The 25,089-nt window shown below is 31.4% G+C and overlaps 3 protein-coding genes across 5 annotated transcripts; all 3 read right to left on the bottom strand.

The window, feature by feature from the left end:
* Positions 1–1,625: 1,625 nt before the first annotated feature.
* Positions 1,626–7,175, bottom strand: LOC128161226 (uncharacterized). Its single transcript, XM_052824451.1, has 5 exons — positions 6,969–7,175; positions 6,518–6,753; positions 6,079–6,223; positions 5,170–5,337; positions 1,626–3,145 (listed from the first exon to the last, which is right to left on the bottom strand). Exons 1-5 carry the CDS (start codon positions 7,123–7,125, stop codon positions 2,952–2,954), a joined length of 900 nt encoding a protein of 299 aa, XP_052680411.1. The 5' UTR covers positions 7,126–7,175; the 3' UTR covers positions 1,626–2,951.
* Positions 7,176–10,671: 3,496 nt separating this feature from the next.
* Positions 10,672–16,701, bottom strand: LOC128161189 (uncharacterized). The gene is made up of 6 exons (XM_052824416.1): positions 16,596–16,701; positions 15,937–16,031; positions 15,574–15,809; positions 15,163–15,304; positions 14,119–14,274; positions 10,672–12,057 (listed from the first exon to the last, which is right to left on the bottom strand). Exons 2-6 carry the CDS (start codon positions 16,022–16,024, stop codon positions 11,792–11,794), a joined length of 888 nt encoding a protein of 295 aa, XP_052680376.1. The 5' UTR covers positions 16,025–16,031; positions 16,596–16,701; the 3' UTR covers positions 10,672–11,791.
* A 1,256-nt stretch (positions 16,702–17,957) lies between these two features.
* On the bottom strand, positions 17,958–24,206 carry LOC128159588 (uncharacterized). 3 transcript variants are annotated; one of them, XM_052822719.1, is made up of 6 exons: positions 24,138–24,206; positions 23,469–23,563; positions 23,027–23,262; positions 22,632–22,776; positions 21,491–21,661; positions 17,958–19,473 (listed from the first exon to the last, which is right to left on the bottom strand). In XM_052822719.1, the coding sequence occupies exons 1-6, from the start codon at positions 24,146–24,148 to the stop codon at positions 19,214–19,216; spliced, it is 918 nt and encodes a 305-aa protein (XP_052678679.1). In that variant the 5' UTR covers positions 24,149–24,206; the 3' UTR covers positions 17,958–19,213. The 3 variants fall into 3 exon arrangements, with proteins under 3 accessions (XP_052678679.1, XP_052678678.1, XP_052678677.1); XM_052822718.1 differs by having other exon boundaries at positions 17,958–19,479; positions 21,491–21,655; positions 24,138–24,201; XM_052822717.1 differs by having other exon boundaries at positions 17,958–19,479; positions 24,138–24,199.
* Between the last annotated feature and the right edge of the window lie 883 nt (positions 24,207–25,089).

The raw sequence follows: 25,089 nt of genomic DNA on the forward strand, positions 1-25,089 counted from the left end.
CTACAATAGAATGAATGGAATCAAACATTTTATAAATTAATTGATTGAAGTAGCATCATTTTTAAAATACCCATTTCTTGGTTTGTATGTTCTCGACCTAATGATGAATAGAGTATAAACCGAAAGTAATTATCTAAATTCACAAATGAAAATATTTCTTTCTGTGAATATTTTTTTCAAGATTTATATTTGATATAAGTGTGTTTAAAAAATGTTCAACTTGATTGTTTGGGTTGAATGGCACCTCACTTTAAAATTCGTTTAATTAGTGATGATAACAAAAAATAAGCAAGAAATATAAGTACTTGGCAATATATATTTTTATTTCATCATTATGATAAATGGTTTTACATACTACTTATTATATATATCGTTTGCTTATTTTCACCGTTTTTTTTTATAATCTATAAAAATGCAACAATGCCATGTAAGTTTCTTAAAGTTTGCAATGATAAAATTATATATTTTCAATGTTGCTGTCCCATCTGAATGAATATTTCTGCACTCCCTTTTCTTGTGACAGAACCTGTGTCAAATGAAAATAAATATTAAACTTTTGCTAAGCGATCATAACGCCGCTGTGTAAAGAGTTTTCTCTTGTGGCCCACAATACATGGTGCTCTTTTATTCTGTATTTGGTGGGTTTTTTTTTTCAAGAATAAACAGTAATACACGAGTATAATCAGGAATTTTTATCAAACTGTTAAATTCATGTCGAATACTGTATATTTTCTTTAAATTCACGCCCCTCCCTCGCTTTCTCTATCATATCCCTAAAGTGGGTATATGTATATATACAAATATTAAAGTGCAATTTTATGTGCAAATGACCTTTTAATCTTTTTTCTTTTTATTGTACATAGATATTTTTTTTGCTCGGCTTATTGTCATGATCTGCAGCTGGTGACATAGTTTCAATCGGACAAAAATCCTTACAGTTGGCTAAATGCATTTTTTTTAATTTGACTAAATTATAACTCAATATAATGGCAAACATGCATATTTTCTTCATCCTTACAGGTCTGGTAAATGATAAAAGGAATTTTATTTACTAAAATCAAAAAAAGGAAGTGTCATATCAAACTAGATTATAAATATAAAGCTTCTCTCTCTCTCTCTCTCTCTCTCTCTCTCTCTCTCTCTCTCTCTCTCTTATACATATATATCCTTAAAGTGGGCTAACTACAGAGAAGAAAAGGTAAAACAATAAATAAATACGAGGAAATAAACAAATCGTAAGCAATTGAAAACATAGTTTCAGTCATGGTAATTCAATAAAAAATACGTATAGGGCCGCTCCATCTAAAACTCAGGTTTGATCTTTTTATTTTGAATAACTTAAACCGCAAACTTTATTTATATCTTCCGAACTATAAGCGAATTTTAATACGCCTTCTCTGTTTTTCTTATTTCAAAGATATTTTAAACAGTAAAGTACGTTATGAAAATGTATATTTATTAGGTGAAACAGCATCTATAAAACATATCACAGAGTAGCAAAAGTTAAAATAAAATGAGCATAAAATACAAATAATTGACGGTATGCATAGTATATTTATCACTAAAGTTATTATATCATAATCAATATAATAATCAAATTCAATCTATACACTGTAATTGCCCTTGTAAAATACTGAAAATCATTAATTGAACATGAGTATTTTTAAACTGGCAACAATAAAATACACTAGACAAAATTGCTATCGCACCATTTAAAATAAAATAATATTTACATCCTAAAAATTCTTAAAGATATATTTAATGTTTAAATAGGTCACCTTAATTATAAGTAAAACATTTAAATGCCCAAACGGATAAATGGATGCAATGTTAACCGAAGTGTGACTGATCTTTAGAAATGCTCAAATCGTGCTCACATTCTTTTGGAAAGATAAATCTTTACTTTCTTTTTTGTGATCTTATTTTTGATGCATGCATAACTAAAACCTCACAAAAAACCCCGACGGAGTATGGCGCGTTTGACGACAGAAGAGCGTGGCAGGGCAGTTAGTATGGTCTCTGCAGGATGCTCCTTAAGTGATGTTTGAATAAATGTTAATAACTTAACGATTACCGGTGATATTGGCTTAAACATGACGCAGCATGCTTATCAAATAAAACCAATGTCGTTTTAAGTAGCCACAGTGTTTAAAAGGTTGTACCGGAAATTTGTACAAACCGGAAGTGTGAGGGACCGAGCAAGAACCCCAAAGCGCCGCGTAAATATTAGGCGACAAGACATACACATCCCATTTATCCGAGCAAATGGAGCCTACATCTGATATTGATATGTGAATCACATAATGGGGGCGGGGGGGGGGGGGGTACCGATGTTTTATAAGCAGTACTCAAAGCAACTGGTCAATAAATTTGTAACAAATGATTTTTTATTTTCTTTGTTATAAAATAACTAAAATAATATACGAATCAATCGTTGTTGCGTTCAGATCTAAAACTATCAAAGAAATAGTAAGTGGTGCGTTAGCAATTTTGCCTAGTGTACAGTGTAAGGGCAACGTATCTTTAACATGTTGTCCTTTCTAAAACTTTTGTTTTGAATCTACATATTGATGACAGAGAATAGTTTTTAAGGAAAAGCCAATCTCAATATTTTTAGCTCTACATTTGAAAAGCTTTAATTGAAAGGTTGCGAAATACATATCCTTTTTATTGGAAAAAATCTCAAAGGTTCTGTAAGGTCATTTGTAACTTCTTGAAGATAGTAAAGGCTAAATTTAGGTCGTGTTTTTCTATTTCCATCAAATTGTTTTCTAATAAAAAAATCGAGACTTAATGAAAGTAAAAAACACGTAACAGGCGAAAAGAAAACTTGCTTGAATATGATATAGAGCATTCCTGTCTCTCATAAGACAAACATTTTTCGAACATGCTGTGCATCATAATTATTAAGTTTCGGAAAATTCTTGGATTGTGTCATAAACATGTGAAGTTTATGACTCCATAAACGAGTCATAGCTGGGAGGTGGATTTGAAAACATGTTCTCATTTGTCAGTGGACATGCTGCTCCTTGCGGTGGTAAATGTAAATCCATTGGACAACTACTTGGGTATGTAATATTGGAAGACATCATCGTCATATCCTGTTGTGGGTGAGTATGATATACCTCATACGGGTTAGTCGTAGCTGATTTAAAAAAAAATGAATCATCATTATTTTTTGCAAAACTTTTTATATGTTTGTTTATTTTTTTTAAATTCAGATATGTCATAAGGCATGCACATTTTGGAAAACATAAAATGTCCTATTATTGTCATTTTTTAGACGATCACTATTTCCAATATCAGCACTCTTTTACATTGACATTTTTTCATATGAAATAAACTGTAAGATTGTAAAAAACCGATCTAGAAATGTAATCATATTGAAAAGGTGATCGTATTTTTTTGGTTTCGCCTGTCTATAATCAATATGTTTTCATTTGAAATCGGCGAAACAAGCCCAGTTTTTGTCTCACAGTTTGTATACCACTTAGAAAAGATTTTCATAATTTTTTAAATATTTGACCAAATTGATGTATGTTACTGGGTCGTAATGAAAGACAAAAAGTGATATGTCATCTGTTTTTTTTAATAATAATAAACGATACTTTGTTGAATACAAGCATTGCATATGGGAAACTTCTTATTAATTATTGAGAGGAGTTGATGGTCGCGCCCGTTTCAAGGCTTTACGAGGGTTTCCTATAATTGCGTAACTAAAGGCAATACTTAGATTCTGTTCACTGTAATTTCATCAGTCGGCTGTATTTTGATCAATAATCGTTTGTTAAACAAAATCCCAAAATTCAAATACATGCTTACATGTAATATATTCTTTGAGAAATGAAATAATTCAAATCAGCTGGTTTTTCCAGGCGGTGTAATGTGCGACGTCGAAAATAGCCATCCGTTACGTCTTTGTTAAACCCTTCTCATCAATTACATTAACATTCACATTCTACTTCCGAAATTGTCTTCGATTTGTTTTTCTTTAAGCAGATACCCTGAATGAATATTTATTATACAACAATGCATTTCTAGTTTTGCTTTTTAAGTTCTCCCTAAAACAAACGATCTGCTGACCTAACCATGAACTTGTATACCGGTTGCCTAACTTCCCAAGATCTTACATTTAGCAAATGATTTGACGTCAATTTCTATCAGTTGGGGTTTTATTTTCATTTGATGTCATCATTCACGTCCGATTATTTTCGATTTTGCTAGACTATATATTCACAAAATGCATTTCTAGTCGACTTTGATAAATTTAATGACTTTAAAATCGGCGGAAGTTTAGTTTTAAGGTTTTTACTACATTTTAATAGCTATTGATGCGCCGTCGTAAACGCTGACGTTGTTGTCGTTGACGTTAAATTCACAGTTCAACTTGTCACAAAACGCGCAATAGATACTGTAAAATATTTGTTAAAAACAAATAATTCATTGGGTACATAACAGAGTGATTATCAAAACAAATTGCATTTTTAATTTGAGTTTTTAATGCAGAATTACTTATCCTTGCGATTTTTAGTTCTTTATGTTGATTTCTATTTTTTTATTTTTGACATTTGCTCGTTTTCGAATTTATGAACAGGTATGCTTTCATTTGACTAATTTAATCTCATATTTGATATTAAAACGTTAATTTGATAAAAATTTCTGGAACCCTTTGTGGCACAAATGTCATCTTCCTGTGACATTGATTAAACGAATAACGTCACTTGTCTAGTGCCCTATTTCAAAACAAACATCTATTAGCCTACTTTAAAAAGACGACAGTTCTACATTAAGATGAAGACACATGTTGAATTTTTTTTAAGGTAAGACATTTACACTTTTTTTCATAACATTACAGTAATTTGTTACCAGAAATATCACACAAAATATTTACATGCTGATTTGATTGTTATATATTTTATAAACCATCTTCCCTCATCAAGAACACACCAGATCATAAAATGTACAAACTAAAACTTTTTATAGGAAATAAATCATTTTCTATATCATTTAACATGTAATATGTAATTAAATATATGTACATATGATTACATCAATGTCCTTGATGTCTTCTGTTTACCATATTTTTGGCTGACAGTTATACACGGAACTTGACAAATTGAAGCAAATGCATGCAACATTTCTTCTTTCGTGTAGCATTTTTATACTTACTCGGATATCCTTGTGTCGTATAAAGTACTCCCCCCTGAGACGGTTCCCGTCTACTTACACACCAGCATACTATAGCACTCCCAACTGCGATAAGAAAGACGCCGCCAATGACTCCTCCAATGATGGCACCAGCAACAGATGCATCAGCAGATAAATCGGTTCTGTTGTCTGTGTCGAAAAATGTCAAAAATAGATATAAGAATTAACGTGATTGAAAATGAAGGCATTAAACATGGCATTAAGATAAATCTTCCATTAATTTTTAATTTTCTTTATCTCAGTAATGTGAATATTTCTATTAAGTTATTTGAAAATTATATTTTCATATTATATTATACGTCTCTTTTTTCTTTTTAGATACATAATTTTGATTAAAAAATATATACGTTTACTGAATTACAACACATTCCTTTGTGATTTGTATGCAAGGTATAGAAAATATACTTTATCTAAAAAAAAAATCTGGTAATGTACCTTCAATATTTGTGTATTAACAGATTTAAATGCAAATAAAGAAGATTTAATTCATCTGGAATAATTACCTAAACTAAGGAACTTCACGTGTGTCCTTAACGCAATAGGTAACTTAAGTCAGAAACACTTGAGCAACTACACTTGTAACAGTTCATGTATTTGATTGTATATGTGAGGCAACACCCTTAGCAGTTTTACTGCAGAAAGACTGATAAATTGTAAGGAGCACAAACAGACAACAAGGGGTCAGAAAAAAGTTAATTTGAACATTTGTTTCAAAAATGTAAGCAAAATAAATATTCTTTTTTAACCACCCCTAAATTGTATTTTCAATTTTTTTTCTAAAATCTACAAAATGGTAGATAATAAACTTATTGATTCTTTATACCACCTAACCAGAATAATGAAGTTATGAAAACAAACAATATTACTAACAATCATATTCTTTCTTCGCTGTGATCTTTAGCTTAAACTTTGTTTCACTCGTTTCTCTGCCGTTCCGGTTCTTGAATTCAATGTAGATAATTTCGTTTTGCGCTCCACAATACTTGGCGCTTTTATTTTCAGTGCATGAAATTTTCTAAAATAAAAAAATATGCGTTTTATTATAAAATACATAAAAAAAATTTGATTAACTCTCAAATTGATATATACCTGCCAATAGTGAAAGATATAGATTTTTTTCTCAATTTATACAATCCATGATATTGATTTGTGACAAAGATTTATCATATATTTAAATAAATTTACGTTATTTGAAACAATATATTTATATATTAGAATATCAAAAATTGATACCATACCAAATCTTTAAATTTATATTTAAGTTACGTTACAAATTATCACTTGAATGTTTAATAAACTAAATACACACATGTTTAGTGACTCCGAGAATGGATGTTTTGAAGTTTAATTCGACTGCACAGTCAGTGTCATTGTAATAAAGAGGAGTCACACAGACAGAGTACTCGTCGAAGATGTCATCTCCACTTGCTCTGAATGCGAAACTATCGCAAATGAAACGAACTGGTTTTCCATTGTACTCAACGTACATTTCATCATCGTTATCTATATCGTTCAGGAATGATAAGCAGTAGTCTCCAAATTCATCTGAAGTAATAATAATTGCTCAATGTAAAGCCTGGCATCTATATATTATTAAAGCAACTTCATTATGTTTCTCTATTTTTGCTTTTTATCTCTGACTTCTTAACATTTATTAAATGCAAAAATATTACAAAAATACAAGATGGTATATGTACATATTAACTGCCTCATATCAATAAAAACATGTGATGTACATGTATATTGTTCCAGATACTTACATGTGGTCTCATATCCGAAGACTAAATTTACGTTACCGATAATTAGCAAAAAATTGCTTGTCAATAAAAATGACAAAACAGTTTTCTTTTTGGCTCTGTAGAAGAAAATTTTACATGAATTACAATACACAGTTATAACTGCATATAAAGATATCATAGCCAAACAAAACAGTCGTTAAACGTTCAACACACAACAAAACTATTCCTCTTTTTACACCACTCCAAAATTTAGGTCATCCATAAATTATCTATGATATTTGAATCGATTTTAGAATCCGTCGCTCAAAGTAAACGACGTTTGAATCGATATTTCGAGTTCTGCTCTAACAATTTGGAAGATACTGTACTGGACGAATAAGCACATATTTAAACAATTTAAGGTTTTCAGTTACATCTGTAGCCATTTTCATAATAACACAACTAAGATAAGACAGATGCTTCCGAATAAATACCTTCTACCCATTTCCTCATTTACATCTGCTGACGTAAAACCTTTGCATGGTTCCAACGCATCGGTGGATCTAAGGGGATGACATTGTTAATTTTCGTGTAAGATATGTTATGTATATCTTTAGATAGGTGAGCCTACAGAACGTACATTCCCTACAAGCCTACATTAGTTTGAATGGAATCAAACATTTTATAAATTAATAAATTGAAGTAGCATCATTTAATACCTATTTCTTGGTTTGTCTTTTCTCGACCTTATAATGAATGGAGTATAAACCGAACGTAATTATTTACCTTCACAAATGAATATATAAATATTTCTTTTGTGTACATTTTTTTTATAGATTTTTATTTTATATAAAAAAAATAATAGTATTTTTAAAAAATATGTGCAACTTTTTCGTTTTGGTTAAAAGGTACCTCACATCAAAAAAATGTTTAATCAGTAATAACAACAAAAAACTAGAGGTACTGTGAGCAAGCTCACAATTGATACCCCCCGCTAAGATAAAATTCATAATGCGTGTATTTTTCCAATTATAGAAAATATTGGATGAATCTATTTCACCGTCTATTTTCTTTAAATAACTACTGCTCTATTTTTTTTAAAACTGTTGGTCATAAGCAATATTTGTGTGAAGTAAGAACATTCAATGCTTCTCCATAAGAAAGATGATGACCGGACACGAATTTTGCACTATTTCTGCCAGTGACCTTGACCTTGCCCAAATGACCTTGGGTCAAGGTCATGACACACCCTTTGGTCGTAAGCAATATTTGTGTGAAGTTAGAACATTCAATGTTTCTCCATAAGAAAGATAATGCCCGGACACGAATTTTGCACTATTTTCTCAACGACCTTGACCTTGCACAATGACCTTGGATCAAGGTCATGACACGCCCTTAGGTTATAAGCAATCTTTGTGTGAACTAAGAACTTCCAATGTTTCTCCATAAGAAAGATATGGGCCGGACAAAATTTTGCACTTTTTCTGCCAGTGACCTTGACCTTGCCCTAACGACCTTGGGTCAAGGTCATGACACACCCTCAGGTCATAAGCAATCTGTGTGTGAAGTAAGAACTTCCAATGTTTCTCCATTAGAAAGATATGGACCGGACACAAATTTTTGTATGTTTTCTGCCAGTGACCTTGACCTTGCCCAAATGACCTTTGGTCAAGGTCATGACACATTATTAGGTCATAAGCAACTTTTGTGTGAAGTAAGAAATTCCAATGTTTCTCCATAAGAAAGATATGGACTGGACACGATTGCACAGACAGACGGACGGACGGACGGACGGACGGACAGACGGACAAGGTGATTCCTATATACCCCCCCCAAACTTCGTTTGCGGGGGGTTATAATAAGCAAGAAATACAAGTACTTGGCAATTCATGTATCTATCATCAGTTTATTATTATAGCAAATGGTAATGCATATATGTATTACTAATTTTATGTATTTTTTGCTTATTTTCACCGTTGCTTTTCTATAATCTGTAAATGCATCAATGCCATATATCAGTATTTGCTCGGCATGTATTTTTTTTTACGTGGCACCTATCTCGAGTAACACAGAGTGAATGATTTTTGTGCTCAAACAAAGCGTGCTAAGACTAAGTTAAAGTTCCGGTTGATTGCATTTACATATAGTTAAATATGCTTTTCCTATATCTAACTCTAATTCAAAGAGCAAATGTGCATTTAAAAAAGAAGATCCCACTTTTAAAAATGAATTTATTTATCATTCTGAAATGAAAAAAAAAATCTGGACTGAAATAGAGATGACTTTAACATCAAACACAGATTGTTTAAATTGAAATTATTTTTAATGAAAATGTGACGCTGATGTGCCTTTATAGACATAAGTTCTAAGTAAAGATTAGATTTTTCGTGTTCTTAAAATAAGACCCATGCCGACTGGTATCTAATTTTGAGGCAAAGTTACAACATAAATGTGCAAGATTCAAACTTTGTCTTTACAAATGGTTGCTGAGAGGACACCTATGAACGCCTATCAGATTTTTTAATCTTCGAAATAAGTCTGCTGTTACGCAGTTTTGCAGCTGATCAGAGTGATCAAAAAGGCATTTTAATTTTGTTGGTTCCTGTATGCATATTTGCACATAAAGCAACATGATGAACCTCATATTTATTGCTTTTATTATCTTTTGGCAACAGCTTTGGTCAGTTTTGGACAAAACAAGCCGAATTACAACGCAGATTTATATTATTATTCTTAAATTTACAAGATGGCAGCACATCCACTTAAAAAAAGGTCGTAGTTTCCGGGATTTTTCTTAATCTTTCAATATATAATTAATGGTTGTTTGCTCAAAAAGTAGGATCATACACCCACCTGTTTGGAAGTCAAAACTAACACTATAATTATAGGTCCATAACATACAATAGATGGGTTTTCATTATTATCAGTGGATTTGTTTTCACTCTCAGTAATTGTCATCCTTAATGACACAGACAGACAGACAGACAGACAGACAGACATTCTTTATTTCCTCTATAAGTTAGAGATTAAATCCATCAAACAAGTGTTTGGTGCAATGTGTTTACAATAAATAGTGCTGAAATTTCAAGCATAAAATTATCACGAACACATATATACAATTACTTATATACAGAACACAATCAATGTTCAAATATCATGGAGTGTTCATCTTGAATCGCACATATTTTAAACAAAAAAAACGTTACAAGAGTGCTCGCATGTCCTTTATCATCACTGTGATGCCTTCCGAAACTGAAAGCATATAGCTTGCCCACTCCTCCTCTGGAATGACGTCGTCGTCCTTCGATCCGAGAATAGTACCAACTATTACGCTGTCCAAGTTGTATGTCAACTTGACATATGTATTTACAGTCAACGAATTTACTATAAGATGCATAAGATACTCGCGACTTTTATATAGGACAGGACAGTCTAGAATAAAATGCTGTACTATATCGTTTACTTTCCTTTTACAGAGCTTACACGACACTTCCTCTGTTTCATATGTAAAAGAAAAGTTGATTAATTCAAATAATTTCCAAGTGTATTCCGGATGCTGAAGGCTCAATGACCAGAGTGGATGAGGTCCAATATATTTATGCACTTCGGCAAAGCGACTAAGTTCTGGTCGACTTTTCAAAGATTCTCTCCATTCGTCCTGTACATGCGTATGCGTATACAAGGTTATCTTATTATTTTATTCATTATTCATCCTGTTTATGGAAGTACATATATGACAAAGAGCGATAAGAAAGGTCTAATTTTAATTAAATTAAATTTTGGACAAGATAATACAGAAATTATGCAAAAATATTTATTGAAGGCTTGAAATATCAAAACATGCTATAGCTTTCATCCAAAGTTAAAATATTGTGATTATTAAATACGTAATAAAAACGATCTTGATATAATGCTCGTTTGATTACAAATACAAAGTAAATGTTTGATATCTTTGATAAGTTTTAATAGTTTAAAGTTATCTTACAAAAGAAACATGTATGGGATTAGTTAATAGTTGAGTTGATCAGAAAGTCCGCATCATCCATAACAGATCATTGTGGTAGTAAAAAAGCGAAAAATACAAAAAGAAATTGGAAATATTGTAATTTTATCATTAAGATATTGAAATTAAACTCAATTTGGTCACTTTCAAAAATATAAAAAGCATTAATGGCACAAAGGTTTCTTAAAATTAACAATCATAAAATCATGGCAAGATTTTGCAATTGTTGTTTTTCTATTTGAAGGTTTTATATTCCTATATTAATGAAAGAGAACTCATTGAAAGGAGAAGCAACTATCACAATATTGAACTTGGAGTTCCGATGACTCAATGGCTTTTTAGTAGAACACATTGCCTTTTTATTGAAAATTATCACCATAAGGTCATGTTTTCCTTTTCATTAACTTTTTAAGGAGAGAAAATGCGAAATTAATGTTTGAAACTCGAAAAGAATTTTGTACAAGAAGTTTAATCATTACATGACTTATAAAAAGAAGACACATTATATTTAAATTGTACAATCGTTATTCACGTCTGTTCAAGTTTGATACTATATGTTAGCATAAAACACCAAATAGTAGCTATTCTCCTATTTTTTCTAACTGTTATGACAAATTTGCAAGATTTTATTTATACATGTTTTCTATGAAGAGTCTTTAATAACAGAAATATAATCATTGGGCAATTTTTGAAATCAGCCATAAAATCTATACACAATATGATCAATATTTTCTTAAAACTTAAAGTTTTACTTGTTTTTGCAAACAAAAATTAAGAGTTATTATAGAAATATATGTCCTAATTCCTAGTCATGATTTTTTTTTCAAACAAACAAAAAAGTCGACAGGCATATATTTGAAAATCATTTGCGTACGACTTCGTTATTAGTGGACGGTCTGGACGATTCTTGAATTGTATCATAAACGTGTGAGGATGATGACTCCGTTACTGCGTCATAGTTTGGTGGTGGATCGGACAGATTGTTTCCATGTGTCTGTGGATTTGTAGGTCCCCCTGGTTCTGGATATGATGCCATTGGATAAACCCCTGGAGAGGAAATACTGGAGGGAGTTGTCATCGTGTTCTGTTGTGTTTGAGCAGCATGGACGACATACGGGTTTCCTGTAACTTATGGAAAAAATGAAACTTATAAAACATTACTTCAAATTTATTTCTAAAGACATCTTACGTTCGTTATTTCATTTCCAAATTCAGAATTATACATCATGTTGAAAAGCATGAAAAGCACAATTAATATTAATTTCATTAATTTAAGGTAATCACACAAATGCAAACTACATATACGGTCCCTTTTTTTAATTTTAGAATCTTAATTTTTACATAGATATTCTTATAATTTCCGTAAAATGTGAAAATGTTGTTTTAATCACGAGACCAAATCCCATATAAAATGATTTAATGCAATTTTAAATAAAAAATGTTATTGTTTCGCCCATCTAACAAAAAAGAATAACTTTCACATACATGTTTAAGACACAACGGAGATTTGAGTTTGCAAAAATGTGATTATCTAGATTTTAAGATCAATTTAAGCAGATTCATGTAAATCTATTTCAAAACCCTCAGGTACATGGTTTTTTTTTCTGTTTAAAGGCTCAATACAATTTGCCTTCAAAAAAAAATCGGGAATTTTAGTAAAACTAGATTCAAAGTTAACGAGAATTGCAGAGAGGACACCTTTCTTCCATTATTAAGATGTCTGGATGTTTTGACAATCTTAAGGCCTTATTTACCATATAAGACAAATAGCTCTGTATAAAGATATAGGAATATGTTCAAGATTTAGTGCGAACGTATTTTGAATTGTTCCAAAATAACATAATTAAAATTGTATGCCATATCTAAAAATTAGTTTGTAGACTTTCTAAACCCCTTCCAACAGAATCAATTTGTAAAATGTATATAGCAGTAAATAAAATGTCAATTAATTTTGAATAGGCAATAGCAAATCATTATTTTAGATCATAATACTTGCTAAGAAACTTTACATAGATGTAAATTATTCAATGTCATGTGCATGTGCTTTTCTGAAGATAGTTTTGACATTTATGCACGACAAGTATACGTTGACACATTTCAAAAAATTCCTGCAACACTTTTTCAAAATGCAACTAGTCAGATAACCTAGTATAATTCACATGCTAGAAACACGAATAACGAACACGCAGATAGGGTAAATAGCAGATTTGATGTTTTATTTTGGTCTCAAGCTTGTAAGAACAAGTGCACTTAAGTTATAGAGAATGGGCGGTTTTCAGTGCCTTTTTTTGTAAAAAAAATATCAACAAATTACTTTTTTCCCGTAGTAGGTAAGCACTGATGGATACTTATGATTTATGTGCACGCTTAAATTTATCAAAATTAGCATACAGTTTAAAAAACGGAGGGTATTTAAATGACTATAAATAATCTAAATCCGGAAAAATCAAACGGAACCCACTTGAATTGTGTCTATTCAAATCAGAAGGAGGGACATTTTAATCAACAATTTTTTGTTAATGGATCGGTCAGTACGTTTGCTGAATTATACTTTATGCATTATTTTACGTCTAAAAAATCGAATAAAGCTTTGAAGTTGCATGTTACCATAGAGATCAAACAAATATTTCTTACCATACAAAGTTAATAGAAAGCGATTTAAAATGTGTCCATGTTTTACAGTGAGCACATTTGACAAAAGTCTACCTGGATAGAACCCACGTGATTGTTTGAAATAATTTATTCCGTGCATGGGTTCAAACATGGTTCATGCAGGCAATAGCTTTCGCTTGCTATAGGTAAAACACTGAAATATTTATTTTTTTAGGTACCAGCCTAATGTAGTACAAACTTTTTATTTTCACAGGAGTTTTCTGAATGTATAATGCATATTATGTCTTTTCCACAAGTTTGTACTCGGTTAGGCTGACAGTAAACAAAAGCTTTGAATTGAATGCCCGTCCTCGATATACTATACAAAATCACGAGTGTCGGCTGACCCCTACTATGTTGTGAAGCTTCCTCTTCTTTATATACAGTAAATTTTGCGCTAAAATTTGTTGATTCTTACGGATTATATATCAATAAATGATGTTAGCCATAAAATTATGTTTAATTTGAATCTTTTTCCACTTTTTACCGGGGCCCATAAGTGCACTCGTCCTTTGTTTATATTATTTAAAAACTTACCCGGATATCCCTGTGCAGGATTGAATACTCTACCCTGAGTTGGTTTTCGTCTACACACACACCAGCAAAATATAGCAATGCATACTGTGAGGAGAACGATACCGCCAATGATGCCCCCAACTATGGCACCAATCAGAGATGCATGAGATTCATCATCTGTGTCAAAAATCAGTGTCAGTACATTTTGTAATTTGCTTTTTTGTATAATTTGTAAAAATGATGTCATCAAACATTGGAGTGATGAGTTTCTATTTAATATCAGCCACAAAGTATATAATATCCTTGCAGGGATTAACTAAAGTTGTTTATATGGACACCAAATATTTCATTTTTAATGTAATAATTCAAAAATCACAACAAAACTTCTTCTCTGATTTAAATTAAATATTCCTCACCAAAAACAAATACAGACAATAAGATCGAGGTCCCCGGCCCTTTAGTACTTGTAGCCAAGAAATCATACTACAAAATGAGTTAAAACTTTTTCACCCTTAAAATAAGCTTCCATGTCAATTTATTGAACAACAGTATTAGAAAATGTCCTTTTGCTGTGTTTTGATTGGTTTACAGTGTTTACATAATATTGGACATTAACCCCATGATACACTTTTTCTCTGTTATTGTCCTCTTTCTCGCCCAATGACAAATCAAATACATTTTTCACGAGGAATGGGAGAGGGGGCGGCGATCGAGAGTAATTATGTTTTGTAAATTTGTAAAGTTTTGACATCACTTGGTGTTTTAATTAAGGGCAGATTTATTTCTATGAAACACCAATTCAAAGTTTAATCGTTTTCCTTTTACTTTGTATTCAGGTGAGTTAAAAAGATTATCTGACAAAAAAAAAAGGAGAAACAGACAAATTGTCAGATTGACTAACAGACGACATGAGTCTAGAAAGAAAAAGTTAAACAGAACATTTGGTTCTAAACCTAAAACAAGGAATTCTTTTATTTTATTTTCTTGTTTTCTCTCTCAGTTAAATTGATATTTTAAAGAACTTTATTCGGATAGTGGAATCATAAAAAGAATAATTATACTTACAATCATATTCTTTCTTTGTTGTGATCTTTAGCTTAAAATTTGCATTTCTTGTAGATTTCCCAAAGCGTTTTTTGAACACTATGTAAAGAGTTTCATCTTGTGGTCCACAGTAATTGGCAGTGTTATCAGTGCATGTTATTTTCTAAATTACAAGACTTAGGTGCATATAAATATGAAATAGTCTCTCTCTCTCTCTCTCTCTCTCTCTCTCTCTCTCTCTCTCTCTCTCTCTTTATTTATGCATTTAGGTCGTGACAAAGCTCTACTACGTGTATTAATTAAAGGCACTATCGTCAATATTATTGTAAATTCTATCATAAAAAATATCTTTAATTGATGCGTAATATAAAATATATCTATTAATTGATGCTAAATATATCAATTGAGTTTATAAGATATGTTTTTACATACGTGTTTAGTGACTCCATTAAAAGATGTTTTGATGTCTATTTCGACTGCACAATCATCGTCATTGAAATAAAGAGGAGTCACACACACTGAATACTCGTCTAAAATGTCATTTCCTCTTCCACGGAATTTCAAGTCATCGCAATAAGATTCAACATCTTTTCCTTTGTATTCAATGTATATTTCATTCCCCTCATCTACATCTTTAGTAAATATGGGACAGTCCGCTCCAAATTCATCTAAGTTGAGAAGAATTGCTTGATGTACAATTAGCGCAGATAGCACTCTTTTTATTTCATCTTTGGATAAACACAAAGTGGTACCTGTATAATTCTTTAAATTGTCATTCATCAGAAAAATACTTACATGTGGTCTCATATCCAGATGCTAAAGCTACGTGCGAAAAAATCAGCAAAAAACTGGTAAACGATAAAGATAATGAAACAGACATCATACCGGCTCTGTAGGGAAAACAAATAACAAAAATGAAAACGTAGTACACATATACTACATGATAACGTTATGTGATGGAATAGAAATATAGAAGATAAACAGAACGGTTGTAAAAGTTTCAACACGCAGAAAAATTTCTTTTATTTACACCATCCTTATATTTAGGTCATTCATGTATACAGTATAGAGGGTCATGATAACAATTTCGAAATTCCTGTGTGAATGTAAATATCGAGGACTGAATGATATTTTTGGTTCCCTTGTCACAAATACATGGTTTTGCTTTATATCATGGTTTAATATATAAAATTAGCAAAGAGGAAATATTAACCAGAATAAGGAAAAATTAAATTCTTGAATATTAAACAGGTGCATATACATGACAATAAATAACAGTGTAGGTTTGATCAATATAAACATGTCCGCGATTAAAGAATGTTGATTTCTTTGAACTTGAAGATACTTTACTTGACGAATAAGCACATACTTTAATGGTAGAATGTTTACTGCTTTATATGTAGTCATTACAGAAAAATTTAGATACAGACGTATTCTTTGAAATAAATACATACCTTCTATCCAGGTTATCAAATACCTGTGGCGTCAGAGACCTTCCGTCGATTCTAGAGCACCAGCGGGTGGATCAAGGGGGAGTGGAAATCTTCCAAAAGATGTTATTAAGCATTGGTCTAATTAGTCTTTTCTTTATCTTATTAATTTTTTTTAACAAGCCCAGAATGGCTAAAATGAAGTAAATGCGTACTAAATGAATATGTATAAATCATATATCATACAAAACTGTCGAAAACGTGTTGGACTCTTGAGACTTTAGTTATTGTAGGATAATCGTTGTTTAAATATCCGCTCACTGATGCGGAGATCACTAGCTCACTGCATGTACGAAAAAATCTCAACTGGGGTCAGGGGCGGAGATTCCTTAACCTACTCATTAAAGAATTTTTTAAAAAATAAATTAACATATCCTTAACTCACACAGACCTTTTTTCGTGTTTTGCTTTTGATTATTGTAGGATAACCGTTGTTTAAATATCCGCTCACCGATATAGGGGGCCTGCTGGATCACTAACTCGCTGCATGTACGTAAAATCCAAACTGAAGTCAGGGTGGCGATCCCTCAACTTACTCTTTTAAGGAATTTTTCAAACAAATTGACAGATCACACCTGTTTCGTGTATTGCTTTGAAATAGTTAATTATCATTAAGGTATTAAACATAATATATAATCTTTTTTTTTCTTATGATATTTCTAAACGCTAAAGTTAGCTATTCACACTTTAGATTTTTCTCAATTTTATATAACTTTTTTCAATGCAAATCATTATGATATACTTTCTTCTCTTTAAAAAAAAAGTGCGGAGGGGGGGGGGTTGCTACGGTACCCCCACCCCCCTCCAAAAGTGCACGCTTGTAGTTCATTTTTTAAAAATCATATCACACTACATGTAACAGTAAAAACATTAAAAGCTCCATAAATCATTTACATCGTTAATCTCTCTCTCTCTCTCTCTCTCTCTCTCTCTCTCTCTCTCTCTCTCATAGGGAAAAACGTGTCAAAAGATAATAAGAAAAGATCAGATTTGTTGCAAAAATTTAGTCAAATCTAATTTAATCTGAATAGAACTTTACCTTTCACATTGTTTTTTGTTATACATAGCAATCGCTACTATCTCGTTATCTGTTATACATAGTTATCGAATAGAATAAATGCAAGATTTTGAATTGAAAGCATGAATTATATATAAAACATGTTTGAGTTATTATTGAAAGGCATAAATAAAGTGATCAATAAGATTTGTAATAAATGCTAATTTTAAATGGTGCTAGAATGAATACAAAACTCAAACTAAGCATGTTGATATGTTTTTCTGTTGTGTAACAGTTTTAAATTAGATTACAAAAGAAAAATGCACGGGATCAGTTAAATTTAGAATATATTCGAAAAACTGCACATTTCAAAACAGATCATTGTGGTAGTAAAAAGTGAGCAATAAATACAAAATATGGCGATATATATTGTAATTTTATGGCAATTATATCCAAATCAAACTTAATTATGACTTTTTTTACTCTTATGCATCAATGCAATGTCACTTAAGTTTCTAAAATTGGCGATGACAAATTCAGGGCAACATATATCCAGTGTTGTTGGTTTTTATTTGAAAACTTGATGTTTTTTGTTTGAAAACTTTATATTCCAATATTAATGACAGGAATAGTTACAAGGGAAAGTTAACTTAAAAGTATCCAAATTTTGAGCTTCAAGTTCGAATAATTTGAATTGTTTTGTACAAAATATGGCATTATGTATTGTAATTTTATGATTATTATATTAAAATCAAACTGATTTTTGACGTTTCATTACTCTAATGCGTCAATGTCACATAAATGTCTACAAATTAGCAATGATGAAATTAGGGCAAGAAATGTTAAATGTTGGATTTCTATTTCAAAGCTTTGTATTCCTAAATTGATAATTGATAAAAGTGGATAGTTTCAAAGGAAAGGTAACTATCAAAATTTTGAACTCCACATTCGAATGACGTCAATGGCTCGGTTGTGGAACGTATTGAATTTTCCCTTTATTGAAACATGACACTATGGTCATTTATTCCTTTTCAATTAGTTTTAACAGGGGGAAAATACAAAAGTGAGGTTGAAAACATATACTCTGTCAAATATATGCTTTACCCCCACCCCATTTAAAAGAATAATTTTGTGTAAGAAGACATTATATCAAACAAAAAGTTTTATGGAAGCTTGTCATAGGATAAGAATGAATGTAAGTATAGGACCCTTAAAAAGTTGAGGAAACCCAGTTTGAATAAGAGAAAGAGTATTCCTCGCTCTGCCATTCACTGGTTATTCTAGCTGCGACAAATTTGAAAGACATTAACATGTTTACTATGAAGTTTCTTAAACTCCATAAATGTTAGATGTATTCAATATATGCAATTTTTAAAAGCTGTCATAAATATTCAACCAAAGTATTATCGGTTTTTACTTAACATAACAAATAAACTAGTTCATCCCAATTCTTTGACTTAGAACTTTAATTTTAACTTTTTTGGGCAAAATAAAACATTAACGACTGTTACCGGAATGTGCAAGTATAATTCTTTGTCAATGCATCGTTTTTTTAACCGAAGAAAGACATTCATTTATTTAAACGTTATTTGTGAACGACTTCGTCATAAGTTGGCGGTATGGACGATTCTTGAATTGTGTCACAAACGTGTGAGGATGATGACTCTGTCACCGCCGCATAGTTTGGTGGTGCATCGGAAAAACTGTTTCCATGTGTCTGTTGATTTGCAAGCCTCCCTGCTTGTAAATATGCTGTCATGGGATAAACGCCTGGTGATGAAATGCTGGAGGGCGTCGCCATTGTGTTCTGTTGTGTTTGGGCAGCATGGGCCACATATGGGTTTACTGTAACTGACAATTAAAGAAGTAAAACTTATTAAATGTTATCAAGAATAATTTTCACCTATAAATTATTTTACAAAAACATCTTACGTTAGTTCGTTCATTTTTAATTTCATAAATAATAAAATTTACATTATGATGCAAGAACAAGAAAAGCATAAAAAAATCACTTAATTTTTTTTTTTTGCAAAAATATTTTACATTCATCGTTGTTTCATTTTTTATTCCTTATACATGCACATCATAATGCTAGCACATAAAGAAACAAATGAAAAGTAATTTTCTAATGAATTTATCAAGGCAATCAAACAAATACAAACTACATGTACATATATGATCATATCTATTTTCAGTTATAGCATTTTTTATGCTTAGACATTCTTAAATTTGCCATAAAATGGGATACTGTTGTTTTAATTTCGAAATTCAATCCAATGTAAAATGATTTAAGACAATTTATTGAGATTTGTGTTTTTGTTTCACCTGTCCATAAAAATGTCTCACACAGCTACACTCATACAACTGAGAAAAGAGTTTGCAGAAGGTTTAATGTTCAAGTTGATACATGTAAATCTGTTTCATAAACTTCAAAGTTCGTGTTCTTTTTCATATTGAGACATAATACAAATTTTCATCTGTCTTTCGAGAGAAAGAAATCGAGAATTTAAGAAAAAAACAGTTACAAACGAGCATTGCATATGTGATAACTCCCTCTACCACTACTAGGAAAATGGGACGTTCATGGCTATCTTTAGGCTTTCTTTACCTCATTCTGACAAAGAGTTCTGTATATAGATTTGGGCATAGGGTCAAAAATTAAATTTTATAATTTATATTTGGGTTTTTTTCTACTAAATCCTAGTGAATGGTAAAAAACATCATAAATAAAATTGTTAGACAGATTCAAAGGTTACTTTTTTGACCATCCAGCCTCCTTAAAAAAAGAATCCCATTATATAAATAGTGCCTGTTTGGGAGGGTAACTGTTGAAATTGACACCCCAAGAAAACCATTGTCAATCGATGCGAAGAGGAGGTTGACAATAGTTTTCGAGGGGTGTCAATTTCAAGTTACCCTCCCAAACAGGCACTATTAATTTTATTATACTAAATGTCTTATTTTTTAAGAAAATTTCACTGCTTTTAGATAGAAATGAAGTGAATTCTACGGCGAACCGTACGCGCATAATTTACGCGCATGTAACAATTTGTTGTGTTACACGTTGCCAAGTGTGTTGCTAACGCTGAGGGAAATAGAACGGATTACCAACTGCGTCAAAACCAATCAGATTTCAGTATTCAACATGAAAGTATAATGTAAAATGTATAATGCGGTAAATAAAATGTCGATGAATTTTGAATAAGGAAAAACAACTCATCATTCTAGATCCTTATACATGTTATTGTAATGAAACACAGATATCGACATACATGTAGATATGAATTATTTATTGTCTTGTACGTATATATATATATATATATATATATATATATATATATATATATATATATATATAGAAAACTTAAATGAATAAAAACACAAAGTCCGAGTAAAACATAAGCGCTTTCATTTTCATCTTCAGATGTTTTACAACATTGTAAAACATCTGAAGATGAAAATGAAAGCGCTTATGTTTTACTCGGACTTTGTGTTTTTATTCATTTAAGTTTTCTCTATCTTATCCGACCACTGTGAATTTTTTCTGGATTTACCTATATATATATATATATATATATATATATATATATATATATATATATATATATATATATATATATATATATATACATGTCATTATATTTGTAAACTTATAAACAAAGATGTATAAGTTTACACATTTCGAAAAATTCCTGCAACACTTTTCTTAACTTACTAAAATGTCGTGTTTTGTCACATATTAGAAACAAAAGTCAAGAATGCACATATAAGCTGAAGAAAATTAATAATACGGGATAAGCTATTTTATCTTGGCCAAAGGTTGTAATTTACTCAATATATTTAGTAATATTTAAATACCTACCCATATATCCCTGAGTTGCGTTGACAACTCTCCCCGGGGATTGCTTCCGTTTACACACACACCAGCAAAATAAAGCAATACACACTGTGATGAGAACGAGGCCGCTGATGACGCCACCAACTATGGCACCCACCAGAGCTGAATAGTCTAAGCTATCATCTGTGTCTAAAACTAATAAAGTAAAATGTGGAGTCTGCATGACGTCAAACGAATTTATAATACATGGCATTATATTAGTGCTTAATTCTCTATTTAACAACAGCCATGACTTGTTAAATCAATGCGTGCAACCATTTGCTTTTTGTGGTGCTTATAAATATTTCATTTACATCTATTTTACATTTATTTATCCAATAAGTCAATCAAGGTGTAGCAATTATAACATCTACCATTAGAGTATTTTAAATTAGATAGTAACCGTCTAAATCAAATTAACAGTGTTCTAAGCTAAGATATGGTGGATTATTTCTGCCCCTTGTGTGCAAGTTATTTTTCTATCAAATATGTCGACATGCAAGATAAATATGTTGATATGCCACCATACTAAGAGGATTTGGGCGGCATAAAAGAAATGTTCCTTTTTACCTATGGTGTTGCATATAATCTAAATTAGGAGTTTTGATACTAACGGAACAGAGTTCAGGTACAAACATAATTGAAACTACAATATACTTACTTTACTATGTTGTTTCTACAAATTCAATGATTTCTCAAGTAGTGCCCTCATACCTTGCATGGATCTTGATTTTTTTTCGGGGGGGGGGTACATGTCTAACGTTTTTGTTGTTGTTTTTTGGTGACAATTTTAACTGTTTAATTAAACTCAATCTAGTTTTAACCGTACTACTTTTAATCAACAATGGCTCATTGGTTCAGGTGAAGATTAAAACGTATATTTGGTTAACATAGAGAAACACAGAGCGACAAGGAGACGAACTGATCGATGGATGGTTAAAAAAAAGACAGGGGGTCAAAAAAAGTACAACAAATACTCCCTTTATTTTCTCATACGCTAAATCTTTAAAACCTCCATTGAAATGAATAGTATACATGCGCTGAATACATTTATAGAAAACTTTTATTTATCAGAGTACTTAACTATATTAGTAACATACATCTTCTACTTAACTTTATTACTTACAGTCATATTCTTTCTTCGCTGTGATCTTTAATTTAAAGTTGGCTTCATTCGAATCTCTTCCAAAATGGGTCTTAAACTTTATATAAAGACTTTCATCTTGGGGTCCACAATACTTTGCTCTTTTGTTTGCAGTACATGTTATTCTCTAAATTAAAAAGTTATAACCTTAAAATTAAGCGAAACTCTCTCTCTCTCTCTCTCTCTCTCTCTCTCTCTCTCTCTCTCTCTCTCTCTCTCTCATATGTAGATACAACCGATGATTTTTGCTCCGGATCCGTGACAAAGACATGCTATAATTCTAATTTACTGAAAGACTACAAAGAAAAAGCAATGACAAATTCTTCTATAAAAAAAATCTTATATCAATTGATAGTATGATGCATGTGAATACATACGTGTTTAGTGACGCCAGAATAGGATGTTTTGATGTCTATTTCGACTGCACAGTCAGTGTCATTGAAATAAAGAGGAGTCACACAGACTGAATACTCGTCTAAAATATCGTCCCCTTCTCCACGGAATTTGAAGTAGTCGCAGATTGATGAGACTTTCTTTCCATGGTATTCAACGTATTTTTCACTATTCTCATATACATCTTTAGAAAGATCGGAACAGTCTTCTCCAAATTCATCTAAGTTGAGAAGAAATGCTAGATGTTACAATAAGTAAAAACTGGCAACTAGCCAGAAACTCTCTCTCTCTCTCTCTCTCTCCCCGTCTCTCTCTCTCTCTCTCTCTCTCTCTGTCTCTCTCTCTCTCATTATGGAGAAATACAGACCGGTACATGTACATAAAATATTGTCATTTATCAGTGAAAGTGTGTCTTCATATACTTACATGTGGTCCCATATCCAGAGACTAAAGCTACATGCGATAAAATGAGCAAGAAGATGGTAATCGATAAAGATAACGTTATAGGCATCTTACTGGTTCTGTTGGGAAAAAAAGAAGAAAATTACAGTTCAACTTTATAGTACTATTATCTAAAAGATATAAAACACCACGCGTACGGTTAATAAATTAAACTTTCAAAACAGGTTATTTTTTATTTATTTACAGCGTTCCTATATTTAAGTCATTCGTGTCATATTCATATTCATGGATATAGGGTCTAGAGTATCTACGACATTTAAAACAGTTTACTTCGCATATATAACATGGTTCTCATATATTAAGATAACATGCTTGTTTGTTTGTTTGAGGTTGTTTTCATGCATCACCTATATTTGAAATTAAATTACCATAGAGGAAATATTTACCAGAATAGGGAGAGTACTCATGATTATACTACGAAACACCCATGTGTGTATGTCAATAGATACATACATCATTGTCTGTTTGATAAATGTAAACAAGTTAATGTTGATTCATATGAGTTTGATGATATACATTCTGAACATGACTAATCAGTATAACGTTAAATGTATCGACTGTTTAACGTTCGATTTCTAGTCTTTGTAACAAAATCTACATACAGACATATTCTTCAAAATACACTGTACATACCTTCTACCCATGTTATCACTGATGCCAGGTAATTTGTACGGCCTAGCATCGGCGGATGGATTAAGGGGGGTGGAAAGTCTGTGTTTAAACAAGATAAGGTACATATGTACATGTATTTCAGGTGTGGCATTTGTCTTATCAGCCTGTTTTAAATTGATATACATGTGGACGCTTAACAAGCCTGAAATTGTAAAATAAAAAAAAGAGGGGGGGGGGGGGGGACTGTCCATATTTATTATACTTCTGTGAAAAATTACAACAAATAAACACGTTATTTTATCTAACTGTGATATAGTTTCCGTTCTATCTTCCCATTCACCGGCGGCATTCGATGTCCCTCATTTCAAACACAGAAAACCATTAACGTTATAAAACTTCAAAGTCCGATAACTCTAATGTGTTTACCATAAAGAAATTCTACATCGCCGACAAATAAATTTTTCCTCGGTATAATGAAATACCTATTTACCTGACTTGCTACATGTATCGTCCTCATAGCCAGTAAATAGGTATATATTATGTCTTATAGAAGTATATCAGAATTGTGTCTCATTCTCGACTTTCCTGTATAGATGATGACCCTTGTTTATCTTGTCTAAATATCCCTACATCATCGCTGAGCTTGAAAACGAGCACTGATTCCCTGTATGTACATGTTGTCCTTTCTGATATATTTCATTTTAATCAAATCAAATATACAACATGACTACTAAAGAAGTTAATTTTGTATATTTGATTTGATTAAAATGAAATATATCAGAAAGTACAATGTACTAATCTAGAGTGGAGTCAGGATCGACCCCTCTTTCTTAGGCGCAAGATTTGCACCAAAAAAAATATCAAATAATAAACAGATTTCATTCCTGGAGTACGCACTGTAGCTAGACTGAGCGATATGACAATAATTATTGTGCTTTGTCATAGTTATTTTAAATAGATATAATCCAAATTC

The sequence above is a fragment of the Crassostrea angulata genome, chromosome 8, assembly GCF_025612915.1.
Source record: "Crassostrea angulata isolate pt1a10 chromosome 8, ASM2561291v2, whole genome shotgun sequence".
In the NCBI taxonomy this organism is placed as follows: Eukaryota; Metazoa; Mollusca; class Bivalvia; order Ostreida; family Ostreidae; genus Magallana; species Magallana angulata.